The 26,854-nt window shown below is 53.3% G+C and overlaps 10 protein-coding genes across 10 annotated transcripts; 8 read left to right on the plus strand and 2 right to left on the minus strand.

The window, feature by feature from the left end:
* Nucleotides 1-116: 116 nt before the first annotated feature.
* B0T26DRAFT_597263 (uncharacterized protein) lies at nucleotides 117-2,366 on the plus strand (the record flags this gene model as incomplete). The annotated part of the gene is made up of 2 exons (XM_060435641.1): nucleotides 117-768; nucleotides 832-2,366. Coding segments are annotated over 2 exons (2,187 nt in total), but the record flags the coding sequence as incomplete, so codon positions are not given.
* A 1,654-nt stretch (nucleotides 2,367-4,020) lies between these two features.
* B0T26DRAFT_752923 (uncharacterized protein) lies at nucleotides 4,021-4,715 on the plus strand (the record flags this gene model as incomplete). Its single annotated transcript, XM_060445599.1, has 2 exons — nucleotides 4,021-4,034; nucleotides 4,385-4,715. 2 exons carry the CDS (start codon nucleotides 4,021-4,023, stop codon nucleotides 4,713-4,715), a joined length of 345 nt encoding a protein of 114 aa, XP_060294044.1.
* Nucleotides 4,716-5,130: 415 nt separating this feature from the next.
* On the minus strand, nucleotides 5,131-6,222 carry B0T26DRAFT_715076 (uncharacterized protein). Its single transcript, XM_060442225.1, has 2 exons — nucleotides 5,855-6,222; nucleotides 5,131-5,796 (listed from the first exon to the last, which is right to left on the minus strand). The coding sequence occupies exons 1-2, from the start codon at nucleotides 5,856-5,858 to the stop codon at nucleotides 5,609-5,611; spliced, it is 192 nt and encodes a 63-aa protein (XP_060294045.1). The 5' UTR covers nucleotides 5,859-6,222; the 3' UTR covers nucleotides 5,131-5,608.
* A 2,290-nt stretch (nucleotides 6,223-8,512) lies between these two features.
* B0T26DRAFT_677149 (uncharacterized protein) lies at nucleotides 8,513-9,201 on the plus strand (the record flags this gene model as incomplete). The annotated part of the gene is made up of 2 exons (XM_060440064.1): nucleotides 8,513-8,725; nucleotides 8,782-9,201. 2 exons carry the CDS (start codon nucleotides 8,513-8,515, stop codon nucleotides 9,199-9,201), a joined length of 633 nt encoding a protein of 210 aa, XP_060294046.1.
* Nucleotides 9,202-10,146: 945 nt separating this feature from the next.
* Nucleotides 10,147-10,990, plus strand: B0T26DRAFT_752925 (uncharacterized protein; the record flags this gene model as incomplete). Its single annotated transcript, XM_060445600.1, has 3 exons — nucleotides 10,147-10,277; nucleotides 10,341-10,761; nucleotides 10,859-10,990. The coding sequence occupies 3 exons, from the start codon at nucleotides 10,147-10,149 to the stop codon at nucleotides 10,988-10,990; spliced, it is 684 nt and encodes a 227-aa protein (XP_060294047.1).
* A 281-nt stretch (nucleotides 10,991-11,271) lies between these two features.
* On the minus strand, nucleotides 11,272-11,739 carry B0T26DRAFT_752926 (uncharacterized protein; the record flags this gene model as incomplete). Its single annotated transcript, XM_060445601.1, has 1 exon — nucleotides 11,272-11,739. One exon carries the CDS (start codon nucleotides 11,737-11,739, stop codon nucleotides 11,272-11,274), a length of 468 nt encoding a protein of 155 aa, XP_060294048.1.
* A 1,134-nt stretch (nucleotides 11,740-12,873) lies between these two features.
* B0T26DRAFT_715079 (uncharacterized protein) lies at nucleotides 12,874-14,121 on the plus strand. The gene has a single exon (XM_060442226.1). The coding sequence runs from the start codon at nucleotides 13,133-13,135 to the stop codon at nucleotides 13,742-13,744; it is 612 nt and encodes a 203-aa protein (XP_060294049.1). The 5' UTR covers nucleotides 12,874-13,132; the 3' UTR covers nucleotides 13,745-14,121.
* On the plus strand, nucleotides 13,882-14,379 carry B0T26DRAFT_597122 (uncharacterized protein; the record flags this gene model as incomplete). The annotated part of the gene is made up of 1 exon (XM_060435636.1): nucleotides 13,882-14,379. A coding segment is annotated over one exon (498 nt), but the record flags the coding sequence as incomplete, so codon positions are not given.
* A 7,402-nt stretch (nucleotides 14,380-21,781) lies between these two features.
* On the plus strand, nucleotides 21,782-22,450 carry B0T26DRAFT_648389 (uncharacterized protein; the record flags this gene model as incomplete). Its single annotated transcript, XM_060437996.1, has 2 exons — nucleotides 21,782-21,952; nucleotides 22,013-22,450. 2 exons carry the CDS (start codon nucleotides 21,782-21,784, stop codon nucleotides 22,448-22,450), a joined length of 609 nt encoding a protein of 202 aa, XP_060294051.1.
* Nucleotides 22,451-22,801: 351 nt separating this feature from the next.
* B0T26DRAFT_650784 (uncharacterized protein) lies at nucleotides 22,802-23,278 on the plus strand (the record flags this gene model as incomplete). Its single annotated transcript, XM_060438212.1, has 2 exons — nucleotides 22,802-22,915; nucleotides 22,949-23,278. The coding sequence occupies 2 exons, from the start codon at nucleotides 22,802-22,804 to the stop codon at nucleotides 23,276-23,278; spliced, it is 444 nt and encodes a 147-aa protein (XP_060294052.1).
* Nucleotides 23,279-26,854: the final 3,576 nt, after the last annotated feature.

A 26,854-nucleotide genomic window follows, 5' to 3' on the forward strand; every position in this document is an offset into this window, starting at 1 on the left:
CAGAAGTGTGCGCGAGAAGTCGGCCCGACCGACGCTTTTGCCAGATGATACCCGACACGACCGATCACGACCTCGTCTCGAGCCCCAAGCAACCGAGTCCGGCGAACACAATGTCCGCCAGAGAAGAGATTGCTCAGCTCCGGTGCCAGCTGGAGGCAGCCAAGGCACGAGAGGCGCAAGAGCGACACGAGAAAGAGCTGGCCAAGGCACGAGAGGAGGCAGCCAAGGCACGAGAGGAGGCAGCTAAGGCACGAGAGGAGGCAGCCAAGGCACGAGAGGAGGCAGCCAAGGCACGAGAGGAGCAAGAGCGACGAGAGAAGGAGTGGCTTCGCCTGGAGACCCGAGAGACCACCTTTCTCGAATACTTGCGCAATTGCCACAGTCACCTCTACAACAGCCTACAACTTGCCGACGCATCCATGTCATCAACGGGCTCCACGAAGGTCTTGGGCAAGTTTTATCCCAAGCGACTTCTTCTTTGGACCCAGTTCGTCGACGTCCTCCGCCCGCGCTATTTCGATCTTGTGCGGAAGATCTGTGGCGAGAGCCAACTCTTCGAACCAGCCAACACAACCAAGAACCTTGGGGCGACAATCTCGGACGATCTAGCGGGCAACGAGAAAGCGATCGACCGTTTCGAGGTAGATGCAGTCGAGCGACCAGTGCGGAGGATCCTCAAGGTTCTTGCAACGCACGAGGAGGCGGGCAGAGAGTATCGATGTGCGGAGCTTCGATTCAGCAGCAACCTCCTCGAGCTCACACAAGCGAGTGATAGTAATGGGGTCGCAGACGACGAGACCAGCGAGGAGAGTCCGGAGCGACGACGGCGAGCCGGGCCGAACAGGCGCCTCGCGTCCGAGTGGAGGCACAAACACCCAAAAACAAAGCCTGACGGAATCGGCTTACGAACGCGACCCGGCGGAGGCGAGAGCCTGGCCTTGGTGTACGACTACAAGGCGGCCCACAAAATCGCCGTCGAGCATCTTCGGTCAGCCGTGGCAAAGGAGCAGCTGTTCCTCGAGGTCGTCGCACGGGTCAACGGAGCTACGTTCAGCAGCAACACCGAAGTGAAACACCGGGAGAATGCCGAGACATCCGTCGCCATGGCACTGACGCAAGTCTTCGACTACATGATCACCTATGGGGTATCATATGGTTATGTTGCTGCGGGCCGGTCGTTATTACTCCTCTTCGTCGACAGAAACGACCTGCAAACGCTGTACTGCCATCCGTGCATACCGGGCGATGACGTAGAGGAGCCGACCGGCGACTGGGCCGACCGGCTGTCCCGCACCGCGGTCGCTCAACTGGTCAGCTTTTGCCTGTTGAGTTTGCAGTTCGATGCTCTTGAGGGATTGTCCCTCGAAGCGGCATTGTCTAGGGCTAAGACGACACTGCAGAAATGGCCGGAGCCATATGGGGATGCGGCCTCTTTCGGGTTTGAGCCTGCGGAGTCATCGTCTGCGTCCTCGTCGCAGGCTACCGACGGCTCAGAGTTTGTGTCCAACGCGGAACCGACCGGTCCAAGAACGGGCTTGCGGTCTCAGTCGTCCTGTAAGTCAGCGGGGGTGCTCCTCCAAGGCGACGAGGATGCCGAAGAGGACAAAGAGGGCCATTCGGCACGCGACGCATCTCGATCGTCGAACAAGCGGAAGCGCGGTCCGTCGAGTGGCAGCGAGGGCGAGGATGTCGCCATGGCCGACTCGGTGCCCACCAGGCAATACTGCACACAAGCATGCCTGCTAGGTCTCAAGAGAGGGGGGGACCTGGACGAGAACTGCCCTAACGTTTCGTTGCATCGCTCCGATGGCTTTTCTCGTCATCCCATAGATGCCGACCAGTTTACCGACCTGGTGAATCGGCAGCTTCTCCGGGATCCCTACCAGAAATGCCGGACGGTAGACGTCTGGAGCAAAAGAGGAGCGATAGGCTGGCTTTTCAAGCTGGAGCTAAGTCCGCACGGCTACACCTTTGTCGGCAAAGGAACGCTGGAGGGCCGCCTCGATCGCCTGGAGCACGAAGGCCAGGTTTACGCACGACTCGACCATCTCCAGGGCGAGGTGGTACCGGTGCACCTCGGCCTGGTGCGCCTCGATCCTGGCTACATAATACCGGGGGCAAGGTTCGTCGTTCACATGATGCTCATGTCGTGGGCCGGCGAGAAGCCAGGCGTCAGCGTGGGCGACGCCGAGACGTTGAAGATGGAGTCGTTGACGGCCATCCGGAGGCACGGCGTTGATCATGGCGATGACTGCAGTGCCAATTATCTTTGGAACGCCGAGCGCCGTCGCATCATGATCATCGACTTCGACCGAGCCCACCTCCTCCCGCTCCCCGAGCCTCAAGCGATTTCCACGCTAAAGAAGCGGCGTGACCGTTCCGTGCTAAAGAGGAAGCGGCGTGACCGTTCCGTGGCAGACGCTCGGAAGCCTAGGGCCCTAGATTCGGGCCCCTCCAGGCACCCAGTTTGCATTTGACGGAAGTACTGTTCCGGGCTGCCGAACGAGACACGTCTTCGTGCGGATTGGCAAGAGTCCGAGGGCAAGTTCACGTGGATGATGATGATCTGACGGAACGGTATCTCTAGCTGCGCATAGCCACTAGCCTTGCCACTAGCCTTAGCAATGTGGTTGTGCTGTACATGCTGCATCACAATTTGTCGAATCCCAATCTCATCCTATGCCCAACCTTATCCATCCCAATCTCGCCGTGTCCCAGTTTCGTTCCACGTCCTTACCTCATCCCGTGTCCCAGATGTCGACCCGGCAATGCGGCACGCAAGCCTGCCTGCAAAAAGGGTGGGCATCTCGACCATGCGTGCCCCAAAATATCGGCGCATCGCACTGTCGGGCATTACGAGAACGTGGTGTGGTGGTGCTCGGCGATGGCGAGAATGAGAGCACCACCGACGGCGAGTCGACGGTGCGGTTTGTCTGGGAATGAGCGTGCGGCCGTTGGTGGTACCGTCTCCTGACCGTGAATTTCTGCAAAGAAGGCCTATAGCCGCGTTATGCGAAGTCACTCTGCGAACCGGCGTCACACAGAGGGTCGGGCCTCGCACTGGCGGCTAGGTGTGGTCTAGAGGGAGTCATCCTCATGCGACCGGTGGCTTGCGCCGAGTAACTACAGCCCTTGGCCGTCCGGAGTCAACGTAGACCTGTCCTGCTACCTAGGTATCTACAACGCCAACTACCGGACCACCAGCCCCGACTCTCCGTCTCCGGGTGGCCTCTACGGACCCTGGCCAAAGTGCCGTCGGATGGCGGTTGCCACGATGTCGACGCACCGTGAGACGGTCGGTATCTGAACCCGCGAGCGGAACTGCTCCCGGAGAGTTGCATGGAGCCAGCCCATGTCCCACGCGCCTGCGCACACCCCGTCCATCCCGATGAAAAGGAGTCCCGCGTACAAACGTCCCTCGAGCGCCCACTAGATCTGCTCGCGGCCGAGTCTGACAAGACCGTCCTCGCCGCCAAGTGGACGGTCGTATTCGTCCGTTACTTCAATTGCGTCAGACTGTATCACTGCGACGAGCCTATCCAGGTCCAATGGACCGAGTTGCGTGAAGAGCTTGTAGTTAGAAGACGACGCGAGAAAGCTCTAGAGCCTCTTAGTGAAGAGCTCGGTGAACTGGTTGTTAAGGGGATCGATAGAACTCGAACAGGCTTCTACGAATCGATCGGCGGTGTAGGTACGATTGTTGGCATCCCAAGCTGGGAAGCTCGATCAGTATGAACATCGGAGACTTGATGCGGAGGCCGGTAGGGAACGTACCGACCGCGGCCGCGATGCTGTCGACGGCGTATTCCACATCTGCGGGTGACGGGGGCATCCTGTCTGTGACCGTAGTCGGTATTGAGTTCTGAAGGAAGTGAGAGAAGGCAAGCTTACTTGTGGCGAACGATGGGAAGGTCGGGGTGCTGTCACCTGGCGGCGTTGCAAAACGGAAGCTCGCTGCGTCATCACGCGACATCAGCAGACCGTAGAGGCTCGGCGAGGGCTTTACCTAATGAGGCCATCATGTCCCAACTGAGGTAGGGGATAGAGCGCTGCACGCGGTGACGAATGGGGGCTCGAATGCGAAAAGATATGGTAGTTGATAGGGAAGGTTACTGTGATTGTTTTCGGTGGCGAGTGGATTCTCGCGGGTTGATCAGTACCACCAGGCAGCCACACCGACTTTCAGGCTGTGGCGGGGTTCCGGGTATCGGTCCTGACGTGTAGATGCGTGCGTCGCGTCGGCTCCGTAACGACCCCACGAAGCGATGAGGCCAAAACCGCTTGTCGCGCACCGTAGCCCGCAGTTTCACAGACCAGGGCCGAGGAAATCAGGCCAAGCACTTTTCAGAGGCTGCTGACCACCACTTCGACTACCGTTGCGCAGTGTCACAAACTCCAACGCTGCTGGAGTTGACGTCCCAGACGCCAATGCTCCGGATGTCAACGTTGCTAGAATTGAAGTCCCGAACGTTGAACTACCGGAGGCCGCAGTTCCAGTCGTTAACGACGCCGATACTGTTGGGGTCGAAGTTCCAGCTGTCGATGCCGCCGGGGACGAACCAGCCGCGCCGCTTCACGACTCGCCAGCCCCTCTGGTTCCTGATGTGGCTGCGCCTCTGGCATCAGTTGACCAGTGGCTGCCCCGCGCACACTGCCTGCTGATATTCCTGCCGTCGAGCCCGCCGATCCCGCCGATCAGCCCGCCGACCTTGTAGACTCGTCCATACGCTCTACCGAAGGCGTCCTGCAGGTGAAACTATAACTCCAGGACTAAGTCAAAGTTGCCAGGACAGTGGGTATATTAACGCGGATAGCGTACAGGCGTGCCTCCGTCCTTCAGCTTTCCGATATATCCTTGAATATGGTCTAGCCAGGTCCAACGATTTTTGAACTAATATATTCGCATCGCTGCCGACTGGCATTTGTCCTCGAGACAGAATGGGCAATATCCCGCCGTAGCAAGAACCCCACCATAGATTATCGGGTCGCACCAGATCGGAAGGTTATCTAGATAATTCAAATGTTATTGGCATTAGCCTTCCCAGGCGTCAGTCCCATAGACCCACTCGTTATACAGAAAGCATAGCTCCGCAAGACTATAAAAGCTTTCAAGGGCCTCCTTATAGTATGCGTATATATGTCGCCAATTATAGGAAGAGCCGTCGCCACCCTCGCCAAAGCCGGAAACCGAGCTATTGTCGTCTTTCTTACAATAGCACTTATCTAGCTCCAACCCAAGTCGATATCTCACGACGGAGCTCTATTAATAAAGTGAAATTATGTCGCGTAGTACCTCGAGACCCACAGAGCTCCGCATCGTATCGATATCGAAAAGGTTTTCGGCAAGACGGCGTCTTTCTGATATCATAAAACTGACTCGGTCGAATATAGCCCGATAGTATCCCGGAAGGTCATTATACTTAATTAGTTAACTCTTTTGCCACTCTCGGAGCTCGCTATTGAGTAGTTTTCTCCTTTCGTTATAGAGATTCTTTCGCTCGAGTAACCATTCCGTGCCAGTTATGCCCCGTCGTATAGCGAGTTTCTTATTAATCTCGATCAACTCCGGCTTGTTATCGAATTCGAATCGCGTCTTTGTAGGTGGGCACTACAACAGATTCGGATTTCGATGTATTATCAATCCACGGAATAGATCGAGAATAAGGGCCCGCCGTTTCTGGTCGTGGTAGGCCGCCTGGCCGTCTGCGCCGTTTCGAGACATATAATGCCTGGAAAGTATGTTCGGATCCGTATAACCAGCATACACCATCCGCGTAGCTTCGGACTCAAAGAGGTCTTTAATACAAAGCAAGTCAGCGAGGAAGAGGCATTTCAGAAAGTAATATATACGTACTCATTAGATAGAGGCCCTCAGCTCGGATATTATATTATCTTGGAGGGACCGCATATCCTGCTCGTAGACCCAGCAGTTGTTGGCGGTTACCGAAGGCATTAGCGGTCTCGATGCTAATGCTATCCTTCGATTGGCTCTTAAAAAGTGGAGCCTCGAGAACTTCGTCCTTCTATTCTATCACTATCATTTCATCTTCCTTTGGCACGATGCCTAAGAGGTCGTCGATCGTATAATATCTATTGGATGATCTGAGTTAGCACGCTGAAAAGCAGCTGTGAAGTTATTCCAGGTCTTTCGTAAAGTCTCCGAATAAGGGATATCTGTCACGGCCGGCTTGGAATGAGGGCGGAACTCCTCTATTGGGCGCTATAGACGAAGATTCTAAACTAAAGGGAAAAGGGAAAAGAAGCTCAAAAGCCTCCCCTCGCGAGATTCTTCCAGGACGTCTCAAGGTGGGGCTCTGGCTGGTCGGGTGGATCCACCCAACTGGCGTCTGATTAGTCAGAGCGTCTGGGAGGCCTGGAGGACCAGGCCCTCACAATATCGATACTATCCATACCATCCATTCCATAGGCCACGTCCCTTATAAAGTCTTTCAGGGCCTTTATTTCATATGGTGAGGCCCCTTGCTTCTGTTTTTGGTACCTGCCCACTACTATTAGCAAACGGCTCTGGGAGACGAAGGGCGTAGATGTACTCAAACCATTGGTCCATCATCTTCGCATAGTTTCGTTCTACCGTAGGCTGGAGCTTCTTAAAAATGACCTCATCGTTTACAATATTGCTATCTTTCTTAGAGCTTCTTGCAAAGCCGATACGCATAGACTCGGCGGCGCTCTCGCCCCTTCCCATTTTGGGCGAGTCGATGAAAATAAGGAGGAAAGGAGATGAGAAGTTTCAGAGACAATGAATTTGATTGTGAGTCTGAATACTAGGTAGAGAATCTGAAGGATGGGAAAGTTTGGGAAGCACCGAGTTTGATTCTGAGTCTGAATACCAGGCAGAGGATCTGAGGATGGGGAAGTTTGAAAGGCGATGAGCTTGATTCTGAGTCTGAATACCAGGTAGGGGGTTCTGGAGAATGGAGAGCGAAGAGATTATATATACAAAGGCTCCCCAAGGCAAAGGAAAAGGACGCGCGTCAGAGCCGGGGACTGTTAGAACCTAGGACAAGACACATTACTCCATATATGGCTTCTATTAGGGCTTGGGTTCGGAACCCGTTTCCTGAGGGCCGAACCTGGGATCTATGCCTAAGGGGACAAGATTTGGGACCTTGTCCTAGAAGGAGGTCCCAAGGCGGCCTCTCGGTTAAAGGTTCCATGATTGATGAGGTACAGAGAGAAGTCGTCAAGGAGTAACCGGAGTGCGGAGCGTCCCAGAATTGGGACCAGGAGGGAATCGAGGGCTGCTCAGCCAAAGGGTGAGCATAAAGCTGAGCCAGGCTGATGAAGACTGATGCTAGGCTGAGCCGAGGTTGAGCCGGGAGGGAAGGGTCCCAAAAGGTGGCCAAACGTGCTAACCAAAATGTCGCTTGAGTTTCGTCTGTGGATAGCAACACATTCTTGTTTTCGCGCTAAGGGGGCCAGATTCGCATTCAAGACACAAAATAGCATCTAAATAATCTAACATATTATGGTTTTTGGCCGCTCTCTACCTCAAAGGCTATCGTACGTAATCATAAAGTAATACAAAAGAATACCTTGAATCCGGTGCCCAGCACGTAAGCTATAACTACCCGGCATAGGAAGTTACATCGCCACTATCCGGCTATAACAGGACACGCCGGATTAAGGGCATTCTTTTATATTACTTTACGACAACGTACGACGATTTTTGAGGTAGAGAGCGGCCAAAAATAACGAAATGCTTAATCGGTTTTCACATCGTCGGTTTTCACATCGTTGTGTGCGGATGTGGCCTCTCTAGCGCGAAAAAGGAGATTGGAGTGTGTACTGGCGTTTGCAAGGCACAGTATTTTCTTGGCATCGTCTCCCCAGGGCCTGCCAGGAGCCAGAGATTCCATACCGTATCCACTCGTTCAATGGATATTCAACCAATGCACGACATCAGGGAGATGCTGCAGTTAATTGTCACGGCACAGCGCATTGTGAATTCATTGTCGCTGGCCGTCATCTTCCAAAAGCCCAATTAGGCTAAGTTTGTGGGTGACGTTTAAACTTCGCCCGCAAATCTTCTTTCGTGGAAAAAGCCTAATTAGGTTAGCGTGTGGGTCACGTGCAAACTTCGCCCATAAACCTTTTTCCACTGATCGCAGCTCCTGCGGTCCTTCTTTCTTTTTCTTCTCTAGCTTAGTTTAACACCAAATCAATACGGTATCTTATTGGCATTGACCTTTAAGTCCTATTAACCGTGACATTAATTGCCTGATCCGCCGCTTGTGCTGCCGATACGCGAACTTCACCTGGTTTGATCCTCACAGAATCTGGCGAATGAAAGGTTGCAAACGTGCATTAGTTGAGTATCCGTTGAACGAGTGGATACAGTAGTTTTAAAGACAGATAACGCAATTAACAACCGTTGCAACAATTTGGCTCAAAGTGCTAGACTCTGACAAATTGGCGGTACTCTGAATTATGAACATGAAGAGAACTCAAGGCAATCACCACCCACCACCGCTCACCACCCCCCTCGAAAATGAACAACACCACCCACGAGATCCGCATCGTCAACGACTCCAACAGCCCCAAGACGTACGGCATCTACACGGGCCCTACCAAAGTCACCAGCGGGGGCTTCCAACGCGCGAGCTCCATCCTCTGGCACAAGACCGACGAGCTACAGCCCGGAGACGAAACCACGTTTGAGTACTCGCCCGAAATCCATGGCTTCGTCGGCACCAGCAACACGGTGAGCTCGGACATCGAGAAGCGCGCGGCGCCTCGGTGTCCATCAGGCGGGCACAGCCCGTAGTGCTCGGCGACGAGCTGAACCAGGGCACGCGGTTCCTCGTCGAAGACAGGCGCGACATGTCGGGCAGCAACATGGCGTCGACGCCGCGGGATACGTTCACGATGGCGACCGTCACGGGGTTTCCATCCCCGAACAGGTTCGTCGTGGGCGTCGCGCGCAAGGACATGCTGTCGCCGGACGGCAGGGTCTCGCCCGTGGCTGCCGTGGAGCTGGTGTCGGGCCTGGCGGCCCTGATCACGCCCAGCCACAAGATCATTGTCAGCGCGCTGTCGGAGCCGCGGGAGAGGCCTGGCTGGGTGCACCGGGGCCCGTTTGCGAGGAACACATATGCTAGCGTCGACTTTGCTGGGATGCAAAGCAGGGCTGATGTGGTCGAGGCGAACAATGGTTCATTCAAGGTGGAATGCTTTTGAGGGCTGTTAGCATATCATGCGTGGAAGCAATCACGAGTCCTGTCTGCTCAAGGACCCAAGGCGGCCCGAGGGGGCATTGTGTGCTTGATGAAACGGGCGCGAGAGCGGTGGTGGGTGGTGAGCGGTGGTGGGTGGTGAGCGGTGGTGGTGACAGGGAGGATACCCTATAGGGTTGAGACTGTTGAGTGCGCTGTGGGGAGGAGGTTGAAGGTCTGAAAGGACGGGAAGCCAGTGCGATGAATTTACATTTGGCTCTGTGGGTTATATCCTTGAGATCCTCGGGTCTTGTCCTGTCTCCAACTGAAGCTTCTTGGTCGTCCTGTTTCGTTCCGCCCGACCGTGGGGAGGTCTTTGGGCTTCAATCGCCGCGGAGTTGCAACGTTTAGATTGCAGAAGATGTGGGTGCGCACTATCCAGTGATATCATTTTTTGGGCCAATCCCGTACAGCAAAGGGCTCACACTATGGTGAAATTTGTCGATGTGTTGATGTTCTGCGTGCCAAGCAACCCCCCCGTTGCGCCCTAAGACCCGACAGAAGGCCCAAGTGGCAGTTGGAGGTAGGGATTTCCTCCTGGTTGGATGTGTCTTGAAGGATGTATGGGGACATGATTGGCATGAAACCCCCAAGTGTTCACGGTTGGGTGTCAAATCAGTTGCTGAGGCGTTCAGAGCCTTCGCTGGGCACTGACGAGGCAAGCAGCGCTTCGCGCGGAGACCGATGGTCGGGGAGGGAAAGAGTGCTACTTCGTCGCCAGCTGGCCGAGTCAAGGTCACCAACTTCACCGGCCCAACATTCCTTGCACTCCTAATAACCTAGGAAGGTGCTTCCGTTCCCACGATCCTTGTTCCGTTCCCACAATCCTTGCTCCGTCTCCAACCCCCTTCATGCTACTCGAACTTTCTTGTCGGCGCTGGATTTCCCCGCTGCCATTTTGACTCGCATCATGTCCAGCTCGACTTACGCGGTCGAGATTTCTAATAACTGGCGCGACGGCGCAGAAGACAGGCGGTACTGCGTCTTTCCGGAAGCTGCGAAGATTACTGGTGCTGGGGGCCAAGCAAGCACCGTCCGTCGGTTCGTCTGCTACGTTACCGACGGGGTCCCGTTCAACGCACGTTAAGAGTTCAACTGCGCCAGAACATTCCACGCCTTTATCGGCCGGGTTCAATCGGAATGGGTTGCAGTTGGCCCGGGACACTTCTATGTGCTGCCGGGGAAGAAACTCTACGTCTCTTATGTTCGATCTGAGATGGATGTGCCGGTCAAGCTCGGCAGCGATATGAGGAATGGCTCTTGCCTCGACGCAGAAATCTCCGAGCTGAACGGCCGCAAGCTAAAGCATCGCACAATGGAGGCCCAAGAGGGAAGCTTTGAAATACGGTGCACGGAAATTAAGCCCCCTGCTACCGCTGAAGGTGTGTGGGTTGGGCTTGCGCAGACCATCAATAACATCCCCGTTGCTGTCTGCGGAGTCCCGTTCGTCCCTCGCGCGACATACACTATCACGCCTGTCGCGGATTCGATTAGAGTTGCCCTAGCGCCCGAATTCATGAAGCTTGTAGGCACCATCATTGAAAGAAAAACCTTTCCACCAGAGACCGAGGATTGCCCGTCCTCTGTGAGAGACGCATGACAGTATGGCCGCAGCCGTACAGACGCTGGCCGTGCACTGTCTGCTTCTCCACCGGCGCCTCGGAGATCTCCTGTCGCGCATCCTACTTGTCCTACGCCTCGGCCACGTCGAATTCGCGGCACAAGAGCGCGGCCACCAGCCTGATCTCGACTAGTGCCAGCTCTATGCCGACGCAGTTGTGCGGGGCTTATTGGGGTGTTAGTTTGCGTCGGGTGAGTTAAATAGGGGTGCGTGTGCGTAGGAATCTCCCCTGAGAAACCCTCCACGCACAGAGGAGAAGGTAGGGGTTGTATATAGGACTGCTTCCAAAGAAACCCTCCACACGCAGGCGGAAGAAAAAGGGGCCAAGTAAACACCAGCACCTACCACACCCTGGGATCTCTCTGTATAACAGCCGCAACATCATGCACAGCCGTGCCCTCAGTCGGGTATCCGCTACCATAGCCACTCTCCCCTCCCTGCGGGAACAGCATGAGCCTGGGTGAACTGGGAGGCGAGAGCGTGGTCGAAGACGAGAAGCATGGGATCGGGAAAGATGGGCCAGAAGTCGAGGTACAGCGCGGGCCGGGGTCCGTTAGGGCACTTTGGCAGCCAGTGAGTGCAGTTGGTGGCGAGCCAGGTCGTCAGGGTGTTGAAGTGTGCGTCGGCTGGGTGCAGACTGCGGAACCGCAGCAGCAGTGGGATGTGGCCGGACAGCAGCGAGTGTGGCAGCGTGGGGATGCCCTGCGCCTGCAGACGCCGCATCTTTGTCCTGACTTGGTATCCGCGGTGCAGGAATCGGACAATGGCCACGGTTGCCAGGACGCCGAGGACGCGCAGCAGCGCACCCCAGGGCCAGGTCGCCTTGCGCAAGGCGGTCTCATGGCCCGACGGCGGTCCCGTCCCATTCCTGGTGTGTCGCATCTCTAAATTTGTGCATCTGGCTAGTGTCCAAGCCCTCGATAAGGCTTCGCAATGCCTGGCGGTCCGTCTTGTGCGATGCCATCAAGGGAATAAAGGTGACGGGGACATAGAGGGGCGGAACTATGGGCGCGGGTAGGACCTTTTCAAGGCTTGCTCGTATCGCTGGCATTTTCTCCAACGTTGTCTCGACCTGTTCCCAGCAGATGGCGATGGCGTGTAGAATGCTCGAGGTCCGGCGGGCAACACGCGGGACGGAACGTAGGCGTCGAAGCTGTTTCGGCCTAGGTAGCCACGTGAAATGATGTAACAGAGCTTGTCGAGCTGTTCGTGCGTGAAATAGTCATGGTGCGACACGATTGCCGGTGCATTGGGCCAATCAATGACTTGTTCAGCGAAGACACGGTGAACAAGATGGCGTTCCGGTGGGGGAAGCGGTGTTATGGATACCTGCGCGGCCATAGTCGTAACTCGCAGGTCGAATCTTGCAGCTCGGGCAGCTTGAACAGTCTGCGTCTCCGTTCAGTGTCAGAGCGTGACTTCCTCGCGTGGTCTTTGGAGTGGGACCTAATTGATAAAGGGCAGCGACGTGATTACCTACCTCCCAGATTTGGTGGGTGACTAGTTCAGCGGAGACTCCGGGTGCGTCGTCCAGGTTTCTGGGGGAAGAACGATCTGTTGTCGGCGAAGGACTAGCACTTGCGTAGGAGCAAAGACCAGCCCAGCCTGGAAAACAAGGCAAGGTCCTGAGGTACCTTTAGAAAAAGGAAGTAGCACACTAGGGATCAGATGGTCGGTTGGTCCGCGTTGAGCTGGACGGCATGTGTGGCCTGCAAAATCTGCAGTTGAAGGCAACAGCGACCGTCCTGGCTTCCATTTGAGCCAAAGCAATGCACGGCCACTGTGTGGTGGGGCGTTTGGTGCAACCCGACGGCATTCTTGCTGCGAGAGACGGAACTGCATTCATCTACATAAGGTACCTACCTAATCACTGTATCTTTCAGTTTCCAGCCGCGTGTCGGCATCTGCATGCACAGCGTCCATTTAGGTCCCGACCACACACCAATACTAAATGTTTAACTAGGTAATCATCCATCTTTCGATGGTTGCTGCATATTGTGGCTAAGGAATTCAAAGCCAGGATGTGCGATGAACGAAAATCCAGCGAGGAGGATCCAGGATGGAGGGGACGCGGTATGGTTTTGTTCCACCGGTTACAATACCCACGTTAGACAGAGGCTCGGCACTGACAGCTTTGCTGCTCAAAATTAACAGGCTCTCAGTGACCGCCGTGTGAAACCTGTAACAGTGTGCAAACCCAGGATCGTGTATCGCCTTCTTGTACGGCGCCAGATCCCGACACCCCGCCGTACCATCCAAAAGCCGGCGCATAGGTATGCCCAATTTTCCTTATCAGAGTCACGCTAGAAAAACCTGTTCCGCAAAGCAAGTCTTCCCTGACGACTCAGACGGTAAGATACCTACGATAGCCCCGAACACTGATAGAACTGGGCAGATAGAGAGGCTTAGCGCCGATTCCGTCAGTGCTTTGATTTTCTTTCACTCGTTGCCTGGTCTTTCCACCCAAAATCCCTTTTTATCAGTTTGCATCAGACACAGCCATCTGAAATTCCGGGCACCCAAGGGTTGCTGTCCCACACATAATTTAATCATTAGGGCTGTACTCCCTTCGCTGATAAAAATCTCCCGTTCCATCCACCACCGTCTCCTAGCACAAACTCAAGTCATTACTCCGTTCACAGACAAGCTAGTTACACCTTCGTGCTACCTGCATCGCGCAAAAGACGTCACCCTCGCACACAGCATGGCTGTCACTGTTTCTTCCGCCCTGGCTGCTTGCCCTGGCTTTTGGGCTCGGTGGTGTCTACTACGTGGAGTACCGCCTCTTCTCGTACCAAGGTCTCCCGAAGAGTCTTGCCTTCGCCGGCTCGGATGGCTCGTTCTTTTCACGCGGCCGTGCCACCCTGTGGTCTGTCCTGAGCCTTGACACTCTCCTCTAGGCCGGTCATCAAGACGTAAGATGCACACCCATTTTTCGTGTAACCGCGCTCTTTAACAACTCAGCTCCAGTTTTCGAGAAAGGGGCGCCCCTACATCCTCCCGAACATCTTCACTGGCCACCAAGTCATCCACCCGCACACCAGTCTCCCCTGGCTGCTGAGACAGCCACCCAGCGTGCTGAGCCAGCGCGAGAGCAACAACGAGTTCCTAGCCGCTAAGCATACCTTTCTCAACTGTTTCGCCGCTGAAGACAGCGAGTGGATCCATGTCGCCATCAGGGATATCACCAGAGTGCTCAAAAAAAAGTCCAACGGCGTGGTCGACGAGATCCAGGCAACCCTAGGCGACCTCTTTAGGAAGGACACGCGGAACTGGAAGGAGGTCGAGCTGCTCGACGTGTGCCTGGCGCTGATAAGCCGCGTCGTCAGCCGCGTCTACGTCGGGCTGCCGCTGTGCCGCTGCCCCGCCTACCTCGGCAGCTTGGCGCGCTTCGCCAAGATCATCCTGGTCGAAGCGCTGCTGGCCCAGCTCACGCCCAAGCCGCTGCGCCGCCTCCTCGCGCCGCTGCTGGCCCGCTACGACTGGAAGCAGTTCAGCAAGATGGACCGCTGCGTCAGCCCCGAGAAGAACCTGAAAGTTGAGGGAGATGGAGGAGCGAAGAGAACTGATATTCCGGCGACGGTGGGGATCCCCGCGGGCGACAAATTCGCCGCCACGAGCGAGACGTACCTGGCTTTCAGCCACGGGAGAAACGCTTGGTACGTGAAACTTACGAATACAGCCCTCTTTGTCCCACCTCAACAAAGTGACAAGGCCGTTGTTCTGGTGTGCTCAAACCTGTTCTTTGATCTAGTGCCGGCCGGTTCTTCGCCAACCACCTCAAGCTGCTCATGGCGTAAATTGTGCTCCGCTACGACATTAAGCCTGACCTAGTCCCGCGTCCTCAGAATCTGGCAAGTTTCAAACTTTCTTCTAGCTATTACCATTGTACTTTGGCAGATTAGCTAACGCCAGTCTTCGTGTATTTAGTGGTTCAGCTATGTCTCGTCGCCTCTTCCCGGATACAAATTGTCGATCAAGCGACAGAAGTGGATGCATACGCATTACCTACCGTGATCTCTGGGCAGGAGCAGGTAGATGCATAGCGGGAATGGATCAGAGAGGCTCCTAGCAGTCCGGTCTATAAGGAGATAGAGCTACTCAGGAACCAAGTAGCAATTCTAGAGAAATAAATCCCCACTTTCTACAGCCTCCTGTCTAAGAAAGTCTGTTCATAAAACGCGTTGTTCCTCAAGCTTGTATTCCGGCTTGCCTCGATGGAGTTACCTACCTGCTCCAAAGGCCACTAAGCTACTGCCCTTGAGCGGGCCTCGTTTAGTCAGCCATAATGCATGCTGAATAACAAGGAATTAATCTTGCAAGGGGCCGAGTCTTAATCTGGAAACGTGTTCCTCTCATGCGGCAGCGTAGTGAGAGCGCTGGCACGGAAACAAGGGTTTCTGATCTAATGAATCCAGATTTAGAGCAAAATAGCCTCGTGTGTTTCTTTGGAAACTCGGGAACTTCCCTGCTTTCAAGTCCTAGTATGTGTGGTCCTGCTTAGACTTTTGGTTATTATACTTATTACGCCCAGAATTTTCGACAAGATCTACCCTAACTTCCCAGTGCTCCCCCAAGAGCAGATCAACAACATCTTAGCCAATAAACATGTCCATTCCCAGCGAGCCTCAAGCCCAGATCTGTGTACACCGCCTTTCGTCAAGATTTCTAAGCAGCTTCTGCTCTCACTATAATTATACGAGGTCGATATTTCCATTTCATGTCGTAACTTGCGCCTGATCTTTTGCCAAATCTACTAATCTTTGTCAAATCTACTGCCCTTGAGGCGCGTCGTGTTTCTCAAAAGGTTGAGGTTGCCAAAGATGCTGGTAATGTTTTCTCCTTCTCGCTGTTGCCTCTGCTGTCCTCGAGATCCACGCTGACAGGAAGATTGGCATGTGTATGAAGTAGATTTGGCGAGCCGCTCGTTCTCGACGGGCTAAGTGTTATGGTACAGAAGATCAAATCCTTTTGCGGCGGGCCTTGATTTCTCAAAGAATGTCATCGCAATGTGGAATATGTCATGGTTGGACAGGGCTCCTATCAAATCCGGCGCATTAGCTTTTTTCAGTGATACCGACAAGATGGAAGTTCTATTGAGAGATGAAGCAGTGCAAACCGTAGAGGCAAGAAATTTTTCTGGAAAGAGGTCGAGATTGAGCGAAACTGTTGGATTCACCAGGGTACCGGTACTGGACTCAACAGGGCGTGGCTGCACGCCGAAAACTGGTGGTTCAAGTGATGGATTGTAGATGTCTGTTCTTCTCTCTAGCTTTCTGGCAGTGCCAGAAAGCCCGTTCTTATACTACTATTGTGGTGGCGAAGTTGGTGGCAAAGTCTCTATCTAGAACCTTCGAGGCCCTTCTGCTTGACAAATTCCAACAGAAACAGTATCGCAACCGCAGAAAGCTAGATGTGAGCTGGTATCCTATTAGCAGGCTCTGCTAGTTAACTTGTAGTATGATCGGGGCTCGCTTTAGTCGTCTATATTTCAAGCGGATGTGAGTTCTTGTCACGATTTTGCATTCTCAGACCACTGTTCGTCCCTGGAGGAGAAATGCTGAAGCCAGAAGGCGAGGTGAGGGAATAGCCGAATGTGAAGAAGGTGTTTATCTGCTTGTCAGTAACATAAAAACAAGAACATAGCTAGAATGCCAGATCTTGAAAGGCTCGAAAAGGCTGGAGGGGCAGAATGAATGCAGACTAGGCGCCGGTGTCCTCGTCTCCAAGCCACCCCGCCAGAACGTCAGCCCAGGTCCAAAGACAAACACACCAGGCAGCCACTGTGGGCCCTCCAGAGCAACTCGGGGAGGGAGATGCGGAGCCTGCCAAATTTGTAGCCGTGCAAGGGCCACCTGTTTTTACATAAATAGGTCGTCCTCCTCCCGCCTCTTCCTTCTTGTTTTTTTTTCCCCTCATACTTACCCAAGCTGGGGGCAGGGAGCTCAAGATTCCCCTACCCCATGGCAGTCAGCCTGCATTGCACTCCGCGGTTGCTGGCTGCCAGATCATGACCTTCGGGGCATGTTTGGCTATAATTTTTGATAACCCACCCATCTCTTCTTTCTTTTTCGCTGTGAACGCCGCTTTTGTAGTGTCATGGAGAAGAAGCTTTTCTTGCACATTCTAGTCTTGGTGTGCGTGCATTTGTGTGTGTGTGCCTCTGCTTCTGCTTGTCCTTGTGCTCCTGTTATGTCTGACCTATCTGGTGAAAGATTTGAAGAAAAGAGAAGGCCTTGTTGTTTTGAGTTGCGGCGCGTCCAGTATCGCGTTTTCGGACGATTCTGGGACCGCCACGGCCTCTCTGGTTTGTGGAGTGGTGGTTTTTGGCGATTTCTCGGAGGACTGGAGTGGTTTCCGTGGAGATGGCTTTGGCAAAGGTGGGAGATAGGCTTTTGCGCAGCTGGCATCATCTTGAGCGTGCCATTGACTACTTCTAGAGCATGTACTGAAATTGCAAGATTGAATCAATAGAATTACAACTAGGCACGCGCTTTGCGTGTCTGTGAGGGTGACCATTCTATTTTAGGCCCAAATGGAGTGTGCTCTAAATGAAGCGTGAATTTCAAATAGCTAGCTTTGACGGCGGAGGCAGGAAACTGGAATCACTCGATTGCGTTTGATTCGAGCTCGATTTGATTCGAGCTCAATAGCTACAAGAAAGAGCAGGATATCAACGAATATTAGGATTGCGTATGAGCCTATCTTTAAAAATGAAGGCGATCTCGAGGAATCGCGTCTCGCCGTTCTTCCGTCTGGATTAGCGATTCGCAGCAGTTCGCAGCCAGTGCCTCAATCTATTGCCTCATCGCAGCCGAGGAGCAGACGAATGCCTAATGCTTCTACGCAGCACTACCACCAAAAACACACGGACAAATCTAGGCGTACGAAACTCGACGAGCCTGTTAATGCGGGCGAGCACGCGTGCTTTCTTGCTCGGCTACTGCGACCGAGAACTCCGATCCTGGTGAGAACCGCGGGGCTGATAAGGCCTGGACGATATGGAGGAGGATGGCAGACGAAAACAAAGATGGCTGTGGTGATATGCAACAGAACTTAGGGTTCGAAGAGAAAAAGTCTTTTACGGTCACGTAGTCTAGATTGTGCGGCGGTGGCAGAGAGTTCGTGACACGAATTGTGATGTTTCAAGGCTGGGTCGATCGCGACGTAGCCTGTGGTGTTTCTACGAAAATTCTGCTCGAGTGGCATTGCTACAAGTGGCATTGCTACGATTACTAGATCTAAATAGCAGCAAGAATGTCACATACGAAGACTGGCAACGGTAAAACGACGCAACGCGGCGAGGTGTCGTGAAAGGCCTCATCGAGTATATCTTCAAGTTCCTAGCCTCGCAGACTGTGTCCATAGTCTGCTGGACTGTATGCGAGACGTAAGGGCCTGCCCTAAATCGGCCCCCGCCGCTGCCAACGGCTTCCGGCCAGGGTGCGAGATCGCGAGTCAGAGTTCGCTCCCCCGACACGTGCCCAGACCATCTGAAGAAACCCGACGCCCAGCACCAGTGGGAACACGCCCAAGTGGTCCCCGCACCGAGAGAAGAATTTTTGGCGAGTCAGCAGCCTCGATTACAAGCTATACAACAGGTCGGGACAAACACAAATACATACACAGATATACACACACACACACACACACACATAAATACATACATACATATACACACACACACACACATGCACATACATACACACATACATACATACATACATACATACATATACACACATATAATGATGTGAGAAAGGAAATAGAGCTGGAGGAATTGAACGGCTGGGGTTTTGTTCCGGCTGGGACGGATCTTGACGGAATTTTGGGAGGTCGGGTCTTGGGGCATATGGCCTGTGACGGGCTCTCCGGGTATCTGGAGTTTTGCTGTTGTGGCGTTTGGGTTGGCGCTTCTTTTTAATTCACAGCAAATTTATTATAACTGTGCTGGTTATGATCAATGATTAATGCAACAGAATCCTCGTGTTCCAATTGTTTTCCACACTTCATTTTCCCTGCTTGCTCGCCTCGACATCCAGGGATTGGCACCGCCGCTCCTAGGAAGGCGAATCAACATATTGGAATTTCAGACGGGTTCCCCGTACCGGAAAAAAATAACAACGAGGCCCCCGATATTTTTTCCACGCAATTCGAGATCGCACAGTCGCCAAGCGACACCCTTCCGGTGTCACGGCGGACAAACCAAACCAGCCCTTGAGCGCAGGCCAATGACAGTCCTCTGCAGTTGCGTTTTTATAACAAGATTTCCTGTGTCATCACAAGTGTTACTAGTTTGGCATGGATTTCATATCCTCTAGTAGGAACCTCGCGGAGTGGGGTCTACTAGGCGCTTTGTTCTTCCTTCTTGGTGGCCACCGCTATATCATTTCGCGGGGGAAAGAAGACCTCATCCTCCCCAGTGCAGTCGTTTGAGGGAGCGGGAACAGCTGGGGTATTACGCGTGCGAAAGAAGACACCACCCTCGTCAGCGAAGTCGTTCGAGGGAGCGGGACTGGCTTGTACACGTTCTAGTCTTTCGTCATCCGTCATCTGGTGCATGAGTGCCTGTTTGCTGAGCTGTTGGTCCACCAGACTCTTCAAGTTCGCAAGGAGATTCAGCCTACCATAAACCTAGTCATTAGATGACGCACCGAGGATTACACAAGGCCGAGATTTTCTTTCCTGCCGGTGAAATGGAAGGAACACGGTTGCAGGAATCGTGCTGATATTGAACGGCGTGTCGACTGCAGCCGATGTCAAGCGGATTATTTACTGATTTGGAGTTATGTGCCTACGAGTATCACGAAGGCAGTATAGAATGCGATAATACGAACAATCTTCAATACAAGCGATGGACATCTATGATCTGCCTCTCTTACTTCCAAGGGTGCTGCTCTTCTCCAACATGTAGTGAAGTAGGCTTGATGTACCAACACGTAGTGAAGTGGGCTTGATGGGGGTGTCATTAAGATCGGCCTTCTCCCCAACCAACCCAGAGAGGAGGGCTGCAGGCATCACCGCCACAGCGAAAAGACATGGGCCACCGACCGTACTGCAGCAGCCGTGGTGTACTGCAGCAGCTGTAGCGTCCCTGTAAAGCGTGGCTGACCTCTCTCTCGCCGCTCCCCTTTCTGAGCGCGGCCCACAAATGACCCCACTCATAAATTTGCAGTCGTGCACGGACCAACTACATTGCATATAAAACCAATCTTTCTCTCCTTCCTTTCCTCTTCCTTTTCCTTTTTTTCCCCATCCTAGTGCATGGGTTTTACGTGTATTGATGAGGATTCGTCTGAGATCACGTTTTTGCTAGTTGAAAACTATAACCATGACCGCTCCTGGCTGGCTTCGGCCGGCCAGGGAATTTTTGGCACACCATTCTTTCTTCCTTTTTCGTTGCCAACGCCTCCTCTGGAGCCGTGGTGAAGAAGGACAACTCGGGTTCACATAGTCGAGTAGATGCCAGTGTTGTAAAGAGGTGCTCGGTTCATATTGCTTCCAGTCGTAATCAGGTACACTAGATGGCGCTCAAGAGATGATTAGTGCTTGTGTGCTCGCCCAGGCCGTGGCCGCCTCTTCCTGCCGGTGAGATTACGAGATTCTGAAATGCAGCCAGCGACCGCAAATGAGTGGCCAGGAGAACATCCGGTCTGTCTGTAGAGGTCTCGAGATGGGCCGCCGAATGCAGATCAAGAAGTGCGATGCTTGGCTATGAAACGCACGCTTACCAGAGCTGCTCCACGCGCAACGCAACGCTGCGAGGTTGAGGCTCGATGGCATTTGATCTCAGCTAGCTAGCCAACCGCCTCAGCTACAGAATCCCAGCCACCGAATCACAGCCACCGGGCAGCACTGCCTCCCGTAATCGAAGTGAAGGAGCTCATCCAATGCACGGCTGCAAGCCACCCGTCGTACAATCAATCCGTGGCTGGTCACTGTCTGGGAGAGGGCTTGTGTCCGTCGACCGGCGACAGCTGGGCCCAGGCGAGAAAGAGCGTATGCGGCTCTGGGCCAATCGAGCTGTGGTCGTTTGCTCGAAACACGGCTAGTGCGACAGGCAAGGCGCTCGGGGAATTTTGGTTGGGCGCGGTGCAATGCAACACTAGCGGGCCAAGTGGGGACGTGGCCTGGCATGCCAGGGCGCCGTTGGACGCCATTTCCAGCCGCGGTGAGGGCTGCGCGTCCCGATTGGCAGGCCCAGCGCCTACTGACTCCCGCCCTGTGTCTCGTCGAAAAATACCAGCGCGGCTCCGATTGCAGGGCCCTGCAACAGTGCAATCACGTCGTCGTTCCCAGGGTGCAGTGAGGGCGCCAAGCAAGCCAAGCTTCCCGGGTGCGCTTGTTTTGGGCCCACGACAGGGCATAGCGCTGCAGTGAAACGTCCCCAGTTAACTTGGAGATGGGCAGGGTCTTTGATCTCGACCTCTTTCTTGGGTACTTAAGACTGGAAGGCATCCTCGACTGCAGCTTTTGTTTTGGGGTCCTGCTAAGCAACGCAACTTCCTCCAGATCACGGTTTCCTTGGGGTTTTTCCTTGGTCGTCTCTTTTCTCTTTTTCCCTTGTTTCCTTGTCTCTTGGGTCTTCTCGGGTTTCGATAACTTGGGTCTGTCTGTCATCAAAACGGATTCTCCGGGCTGGGTCATTTTCTCGACGAATTTCCTTGCCAACTACTCGGACCACGACTTCCTCGTTTTTCTTTTGCCACCACCAAACTTGTCTCCATCCTCTCTCGGCAGTTGATCTGTTCCGAAGGCTTCTGTTCCGAAGGCTTCGACTCCATTTTCCTTCGGTTCCCTCTACCTGTTGCCCATCATTGCTGCCATCTTCCCGTTCCCGAAGCCGCACTTCCCGCTCCAGACGGCAACCAAGGAGCGGCCCTTTCTCCAGCTCAAGACTGAATTCGCCACGCAGGACGCAACCATGCGCTTCCAGTCGCCGCAGCTCGGCGCCTTGGGCGTCACGTACACGGCGATGAGAGCTTGCCAGTTCGTGTCGCTCATCGCCGTCATTGGAATGTCTGCCAACTTCATCAGCCATATTGCCACGGCCGAGCGCAACCCCCCTTCAGAGCTCATCGGCACTCTCACAGTGGTACGTCGTCTTGCCGCCGCCGGCTCCTTTGTCAGTCCAACGAAGCTAACCAAGTTCTAGGCAGTCACGGCGGTCATCTACGTGATCATCAGCTACATCCTTTACTACGACAATATGCTTCCGCTGCTCATTGCCGCAGTCTTTGATGGGCTCCTCCTGATCGCCTCCATCGTTGTTGCCTCGCTGATTGGCAAGCCTCTCTCGTCGCTCAACTGCGCGGCGATCCCCGCAAATCTCGATGATCAGTCCACAGCCTTTTGGTCGTCTGTCGTCTACTCCGTCCCCGCTATATCCATTACGAAGACAGTGTCGTATCCTATATTCGTTGGTGCTGACCAAGCAACCTGCTACGAGATCAAGGCTGTCTGGGGTCTCTCCATCGCTTTGTGCGTGCTGTTTGCCTTCACCTGCCTCGTCTGTGTCGGCCTGTGGAACCGCGTCCGTCGTGAGGGCGGCAGCGCCACAAACAGCATCAAGAGCAAGGATATTGAGGGCTAGGGGCGCGCGGGCGCCTTTGGGGTTGGGGGTGGCATCGAAAAGAAACTGCCGTGGGAGTCAGACGTGTCTCTGGGCACCAAGAGCATCATGAATGCTGGCAATTCTCCCCCGCGCTTTCCACCACCTCCCCTTCTGGCGCCCATCCGTACCCGAGGGGTCCAAGATCCCCTTGAAGACATCCCCATTCCTGATATACGCCCTCGATCCGGCCGCCCGCGCAACAGGAGCATCACACCATCGTCGAGATTTAGCAGTGACGGCTCGGACACTTCTTCGATCAGCGAGTTTGGCACTCCGCCCCAGTCGCGGGGCGGTGGCCTTCGCCCGCCTCCTCTGCGCATGAAGGCGGCTATGCCTCCCATTCCTGGCTCGCCCATTGACGGCCCTGACGGCATTACTGACAACATCTCGCCTATCTTGTCACGCGGTCCGCCACCCACAACCAGTGCTGACAACAACTTGGCTGTCCCGCCGCGGGCTATCGTGGCCGCTGCTGAGTCTCCCTCGTCACCCAGCGACGACGTGATCCCAGAAGAGCACAAGCGAGTGCCTGGCCTGATCCCGCGTTCGCCCCTGTCTCCTCTTCGAGGATTCATGTCGAGGCGCGGCAGGAAGCCCGCCCCGCATCCCATCGTGACCCAGCCATATCTGGCCAGCCAAGGTGGCAAGGCGGCCGTGACACCCGGCATGGTGAGCGTGGGCATCCAAAGCCCAGCCGCTGCTCTGGCGCAGGCAAAGCCCAAGCGCAGGACCGCCTGGGGAATCATTGACGGATGGTGGGACCTGGGGCTGCTTGAGAGAATGAATACAGTCAAGAGACGGAAGTGAAGTTAAATTGAAGAGGCAAAATACAGGGGCGTAGAGAACTAGATGCTGGTACTTTGGACATCGTTTGGCTTGCACACGCACGAGCCGGTAATTTTGGGAAATATCTCGGATAGATTGGCTTGCTTGACAAGTTTCTTTTTTGGGCATGGCAGTTAGGGGCTGCCGATAGATGATCTGACTGGGAACTTGTTCTGGTAATGAGTAATAAACATAAATGAAAAATGGTACCTTTCTTGTTAGCCGTTGCTTGAGCCCTTTGAGTCTAACTGTACATGTGTTTGTGGAAGCGTGGAAACGATTTTCATATTTCTGCGGAGAGGCAGGGAGGGAGAGATCATGGAAAACTCGCCAAATATGCCCCTAAGTTGTTCTATTCTTCATGGATTATAGACCGTCTTTGTCTTCTCTCCCCCGCCCGGATTATCAGGATCCTTTTCTAGCTCATTTTATATAGATAGAAAATAGCCTCCTCTGAACACTTTTCGAAGCACCAAGTGTGGGAATTACCGGGTTATGCGGCTCAACCAAGGCCGTGCGACTACAGAGCTGTGATTGGCCAAACCTGCAAAACAATGGGGAACCAGGTTAGCGCACGGGCCACACATGCCCTGCACGTGACCGCGGGGCATCACCAAAACCGCCCTCTTCTTATCACCGTAGTTCGTGATCCATTTAGCAAGACAGAGATGGCAGAATACAACCACCACAACCCCCATCCTTTCGCAGGGGTTACTATAGTGACTAGTACGGATGACCTTGTCACTCCAACACCAAGTTTAGATGTTTAGTCACAGAATCTTACATCCATATTAATCGACGATATATTCAACACGTCCATTGCCTCTCCCTTCTATAACTTACGGCATATTCGGCACCTGCATGGGTCGTATTACCTTCTGTAAAATTCTACTTGTCGGATATGAAACTAAAGCGAAATCTGCAGTGCCCTCCCTTCCGTCCCAAAAGTACAGGTGCTGGTGCTGTAGTTACCTAAGTACCTCAATAGTCACCCCCGATAAGGGTTTTGGGCCAAATCCGTATTAGGCTTGGAACCTGAGCAAAAGCCGAGGCGCACTGAGCATCACCTTGAGCCGAGGACATCACCCATCCCTTTGACGCCATATCCTATGCATGGGGATCTAGGGATAACCTTCATTGTATCCAAGTCAATGACTTTGAATGTGAAGTCGGAGAAATCTTCACGCGCTAAGATTTCACCTCCGAGATCGCTTCTTCGAACGGGTTATCTGGGTAGATGCCATTTTTATCAACCAGGAAGATATAACCGAGAAGGGGTCCCAAGTCCAGTCCATGGCCAAGATCTATGCCAAAGCGAGCCGCGTACTTGTCTGGCTCGGAGCGGCGACAGCCACCAGCAAGCAAGCTCTCGATCACATACGTAGAGCATGCCGGCAACGTGAAGCAACAGAAGCAAGCACGCAAGCAACTAAACAAGGCACACAAGCAAGCGAGCAAGCAGTCATCAACCTCCTCGAGCGCCCATAGTTCCAGCGTATCTGGGTATGTATAACAGGTTGAAAGTAATAATCCCAAGGATCTCAAGACTATTTGCTAATACAATCGGGCTAGGTTCTTCAAGAGGTTGCTGCAGCTCGACATGTTCTTATCATGTGTGGCCCCACGGTGATTGACGGGTATGCGTTCTGTGCAGGCCTCAACGCATTAAGTTAGGTGGGGGAGTAAGCGAACGCCACTGATCCAGAACATTCTAGATAAGCGAGGAACACAACCAACCCTCTTATATAAAAAGCCCATAACTCAACCAATTCTTTTCCAATTCTCTTCATCTTCAATTCGTTTTATTCTTCTCTTGACAGTGGTTTCATATACAGAAGAAGACCTCCGCAAGGCTTACGAGGAAGCCGTCAGAATACATCGATTACGCAAAGTCGCGCGAAAATGGAACGTTCCACCCTCCACCCTTTATGGCCGTCTACATGGCTCCCTACCTCGAAATGTTGCTCATCAAGATGAGCAAAGGCTTACACAGACCCAAGAGGATCGTTTAGTCGAATGGATTCTTCTTCAACAAGATTTAGGATTGCCCCCTACACATGCACAGATCAGGGAGCTTGCACGCCGTATTCTAGCTGAAAGGGGGGACTCCTTACCACTTGGAAAGGGGTGGCGCCGTGCCTTTCTTAACCGCAATCGAATTTTGAAGACTCAGAGGGCCAAGAGAGTCGATTCGGTCCGCGTCAACTGCGCTACAGAGTCAACAATTCGACCTTGGTTCAACCATTTCCAAACACCAGCTATCAAGGCGATTAAGCCAGAGAATCGCTGGAACAAGGACGAATCTGGTATTATGGAAGGCAGAGGAACCAACGGCCTTGTCATTGGAAGCCGTGCCTTTAAGGCGCTTCAAAAAAAACAGCCTGGAACCCGCACTTGGACCACTTTTGTCGAATGCATCTCAGCAGCTGGCCGTTGCCTTCCTCCTTTGGTCATTTTTAAGGGGAAAAGCGTTCAACAACAATGGTTTCCTTTGGATATGAAGCCATTTCAGGATTTGTTTTTTACAGCAACTGAGAAAGGATGGACTACCGATGAGACAAGCCTCAAATGGTTAAAAAATGTGTTCATTCCTCTCACCAAGCCAGCAAACTCCTCTGAGAAACGACTCCTTATTATTGATGGCCATGGCAGCCACACAACTGCCGATTATATGTGGGAGGCATTCACAAACAATATTCACATTATTTATCTGCCTCCCGATACTTCCCATGTCCTCCAACCCCTAGATTTGGCCATATTTGGCCCCCTAAAACGACTTTATCGCAGACGGCTTGAGGACCTTCTTGCTAACGCCTTTGACGACTCTTCTGTAGCCGGAGAACGTGTGTTTCTGGAATGCTACCAGATTTCACGCACAGAGGCAATTACTAAGAGTAATGCTAAGTCAGGATGGAAGGCATCAGGCCTTTGGCCCTTGAATGTCAACAAACCGCTAAGAAGCCCACTCCTCCTCAAGAATTCTAATACTTCACGCCCCTTAAGAACTACTATAATTACCCCAGAGGTTCGCACACTCCGTATGCCAATCCTGGAGGATTATGGAGACGATCGGGTGCAGTGGAGGACTCCTAGAAAGGCACGTGATTACGTTGAGCAGGCAAAGAAGTTCGCACGCATCATCAAAGCAATGCCAGCGGATAAGCTCTTCCTCAGAAAGATTGGTAAGGCTTTGGATGAACAGGCCTTTGAACTGGCTATTAGGAAGCGAAAGATTGAAGGTCTAGAACACACTCTCGAATCAATAAGAGCCAGAAAGAAGAAGAAGGTTGAAGAAGATCCAAATACCACCTTTGCGAATATTCAGACTATTCGTGAGGCCCAGAGAGCTGTAGGGCGTGCAGCAGAGGTTTTAGAAGATGCGGAAGAAGCGGATGATTCAGAGGATATCAAAGATTGTATTGAAGTTTTGTAAATAAAAAGATCACCCTTTCTTTTGTTGGAGGGTTAGTTGGGACTCCTGCTTATACAGAATGTTCTAAATCAGTAGTGTTCGCTTACCCCCCACCTAACTTACTGATTAGGCCTTACCCAGGGCCT

This window comes from Lasiosphaeria miniovina (genome assembly GCF_030549165.1).
Source record: "Lasiosphaeria miniovina strain SMH2392-1A chromosome Unknown B0T26scaffold_5, whole genome shotgun sequence".
NCBI lineage: Eukaryota > Fungi > Ascomycota > Sordariomycetes > Sordariales > Lasiosphaeriaceae > Lasiosphaeria > Lasiosphaeria miniovina.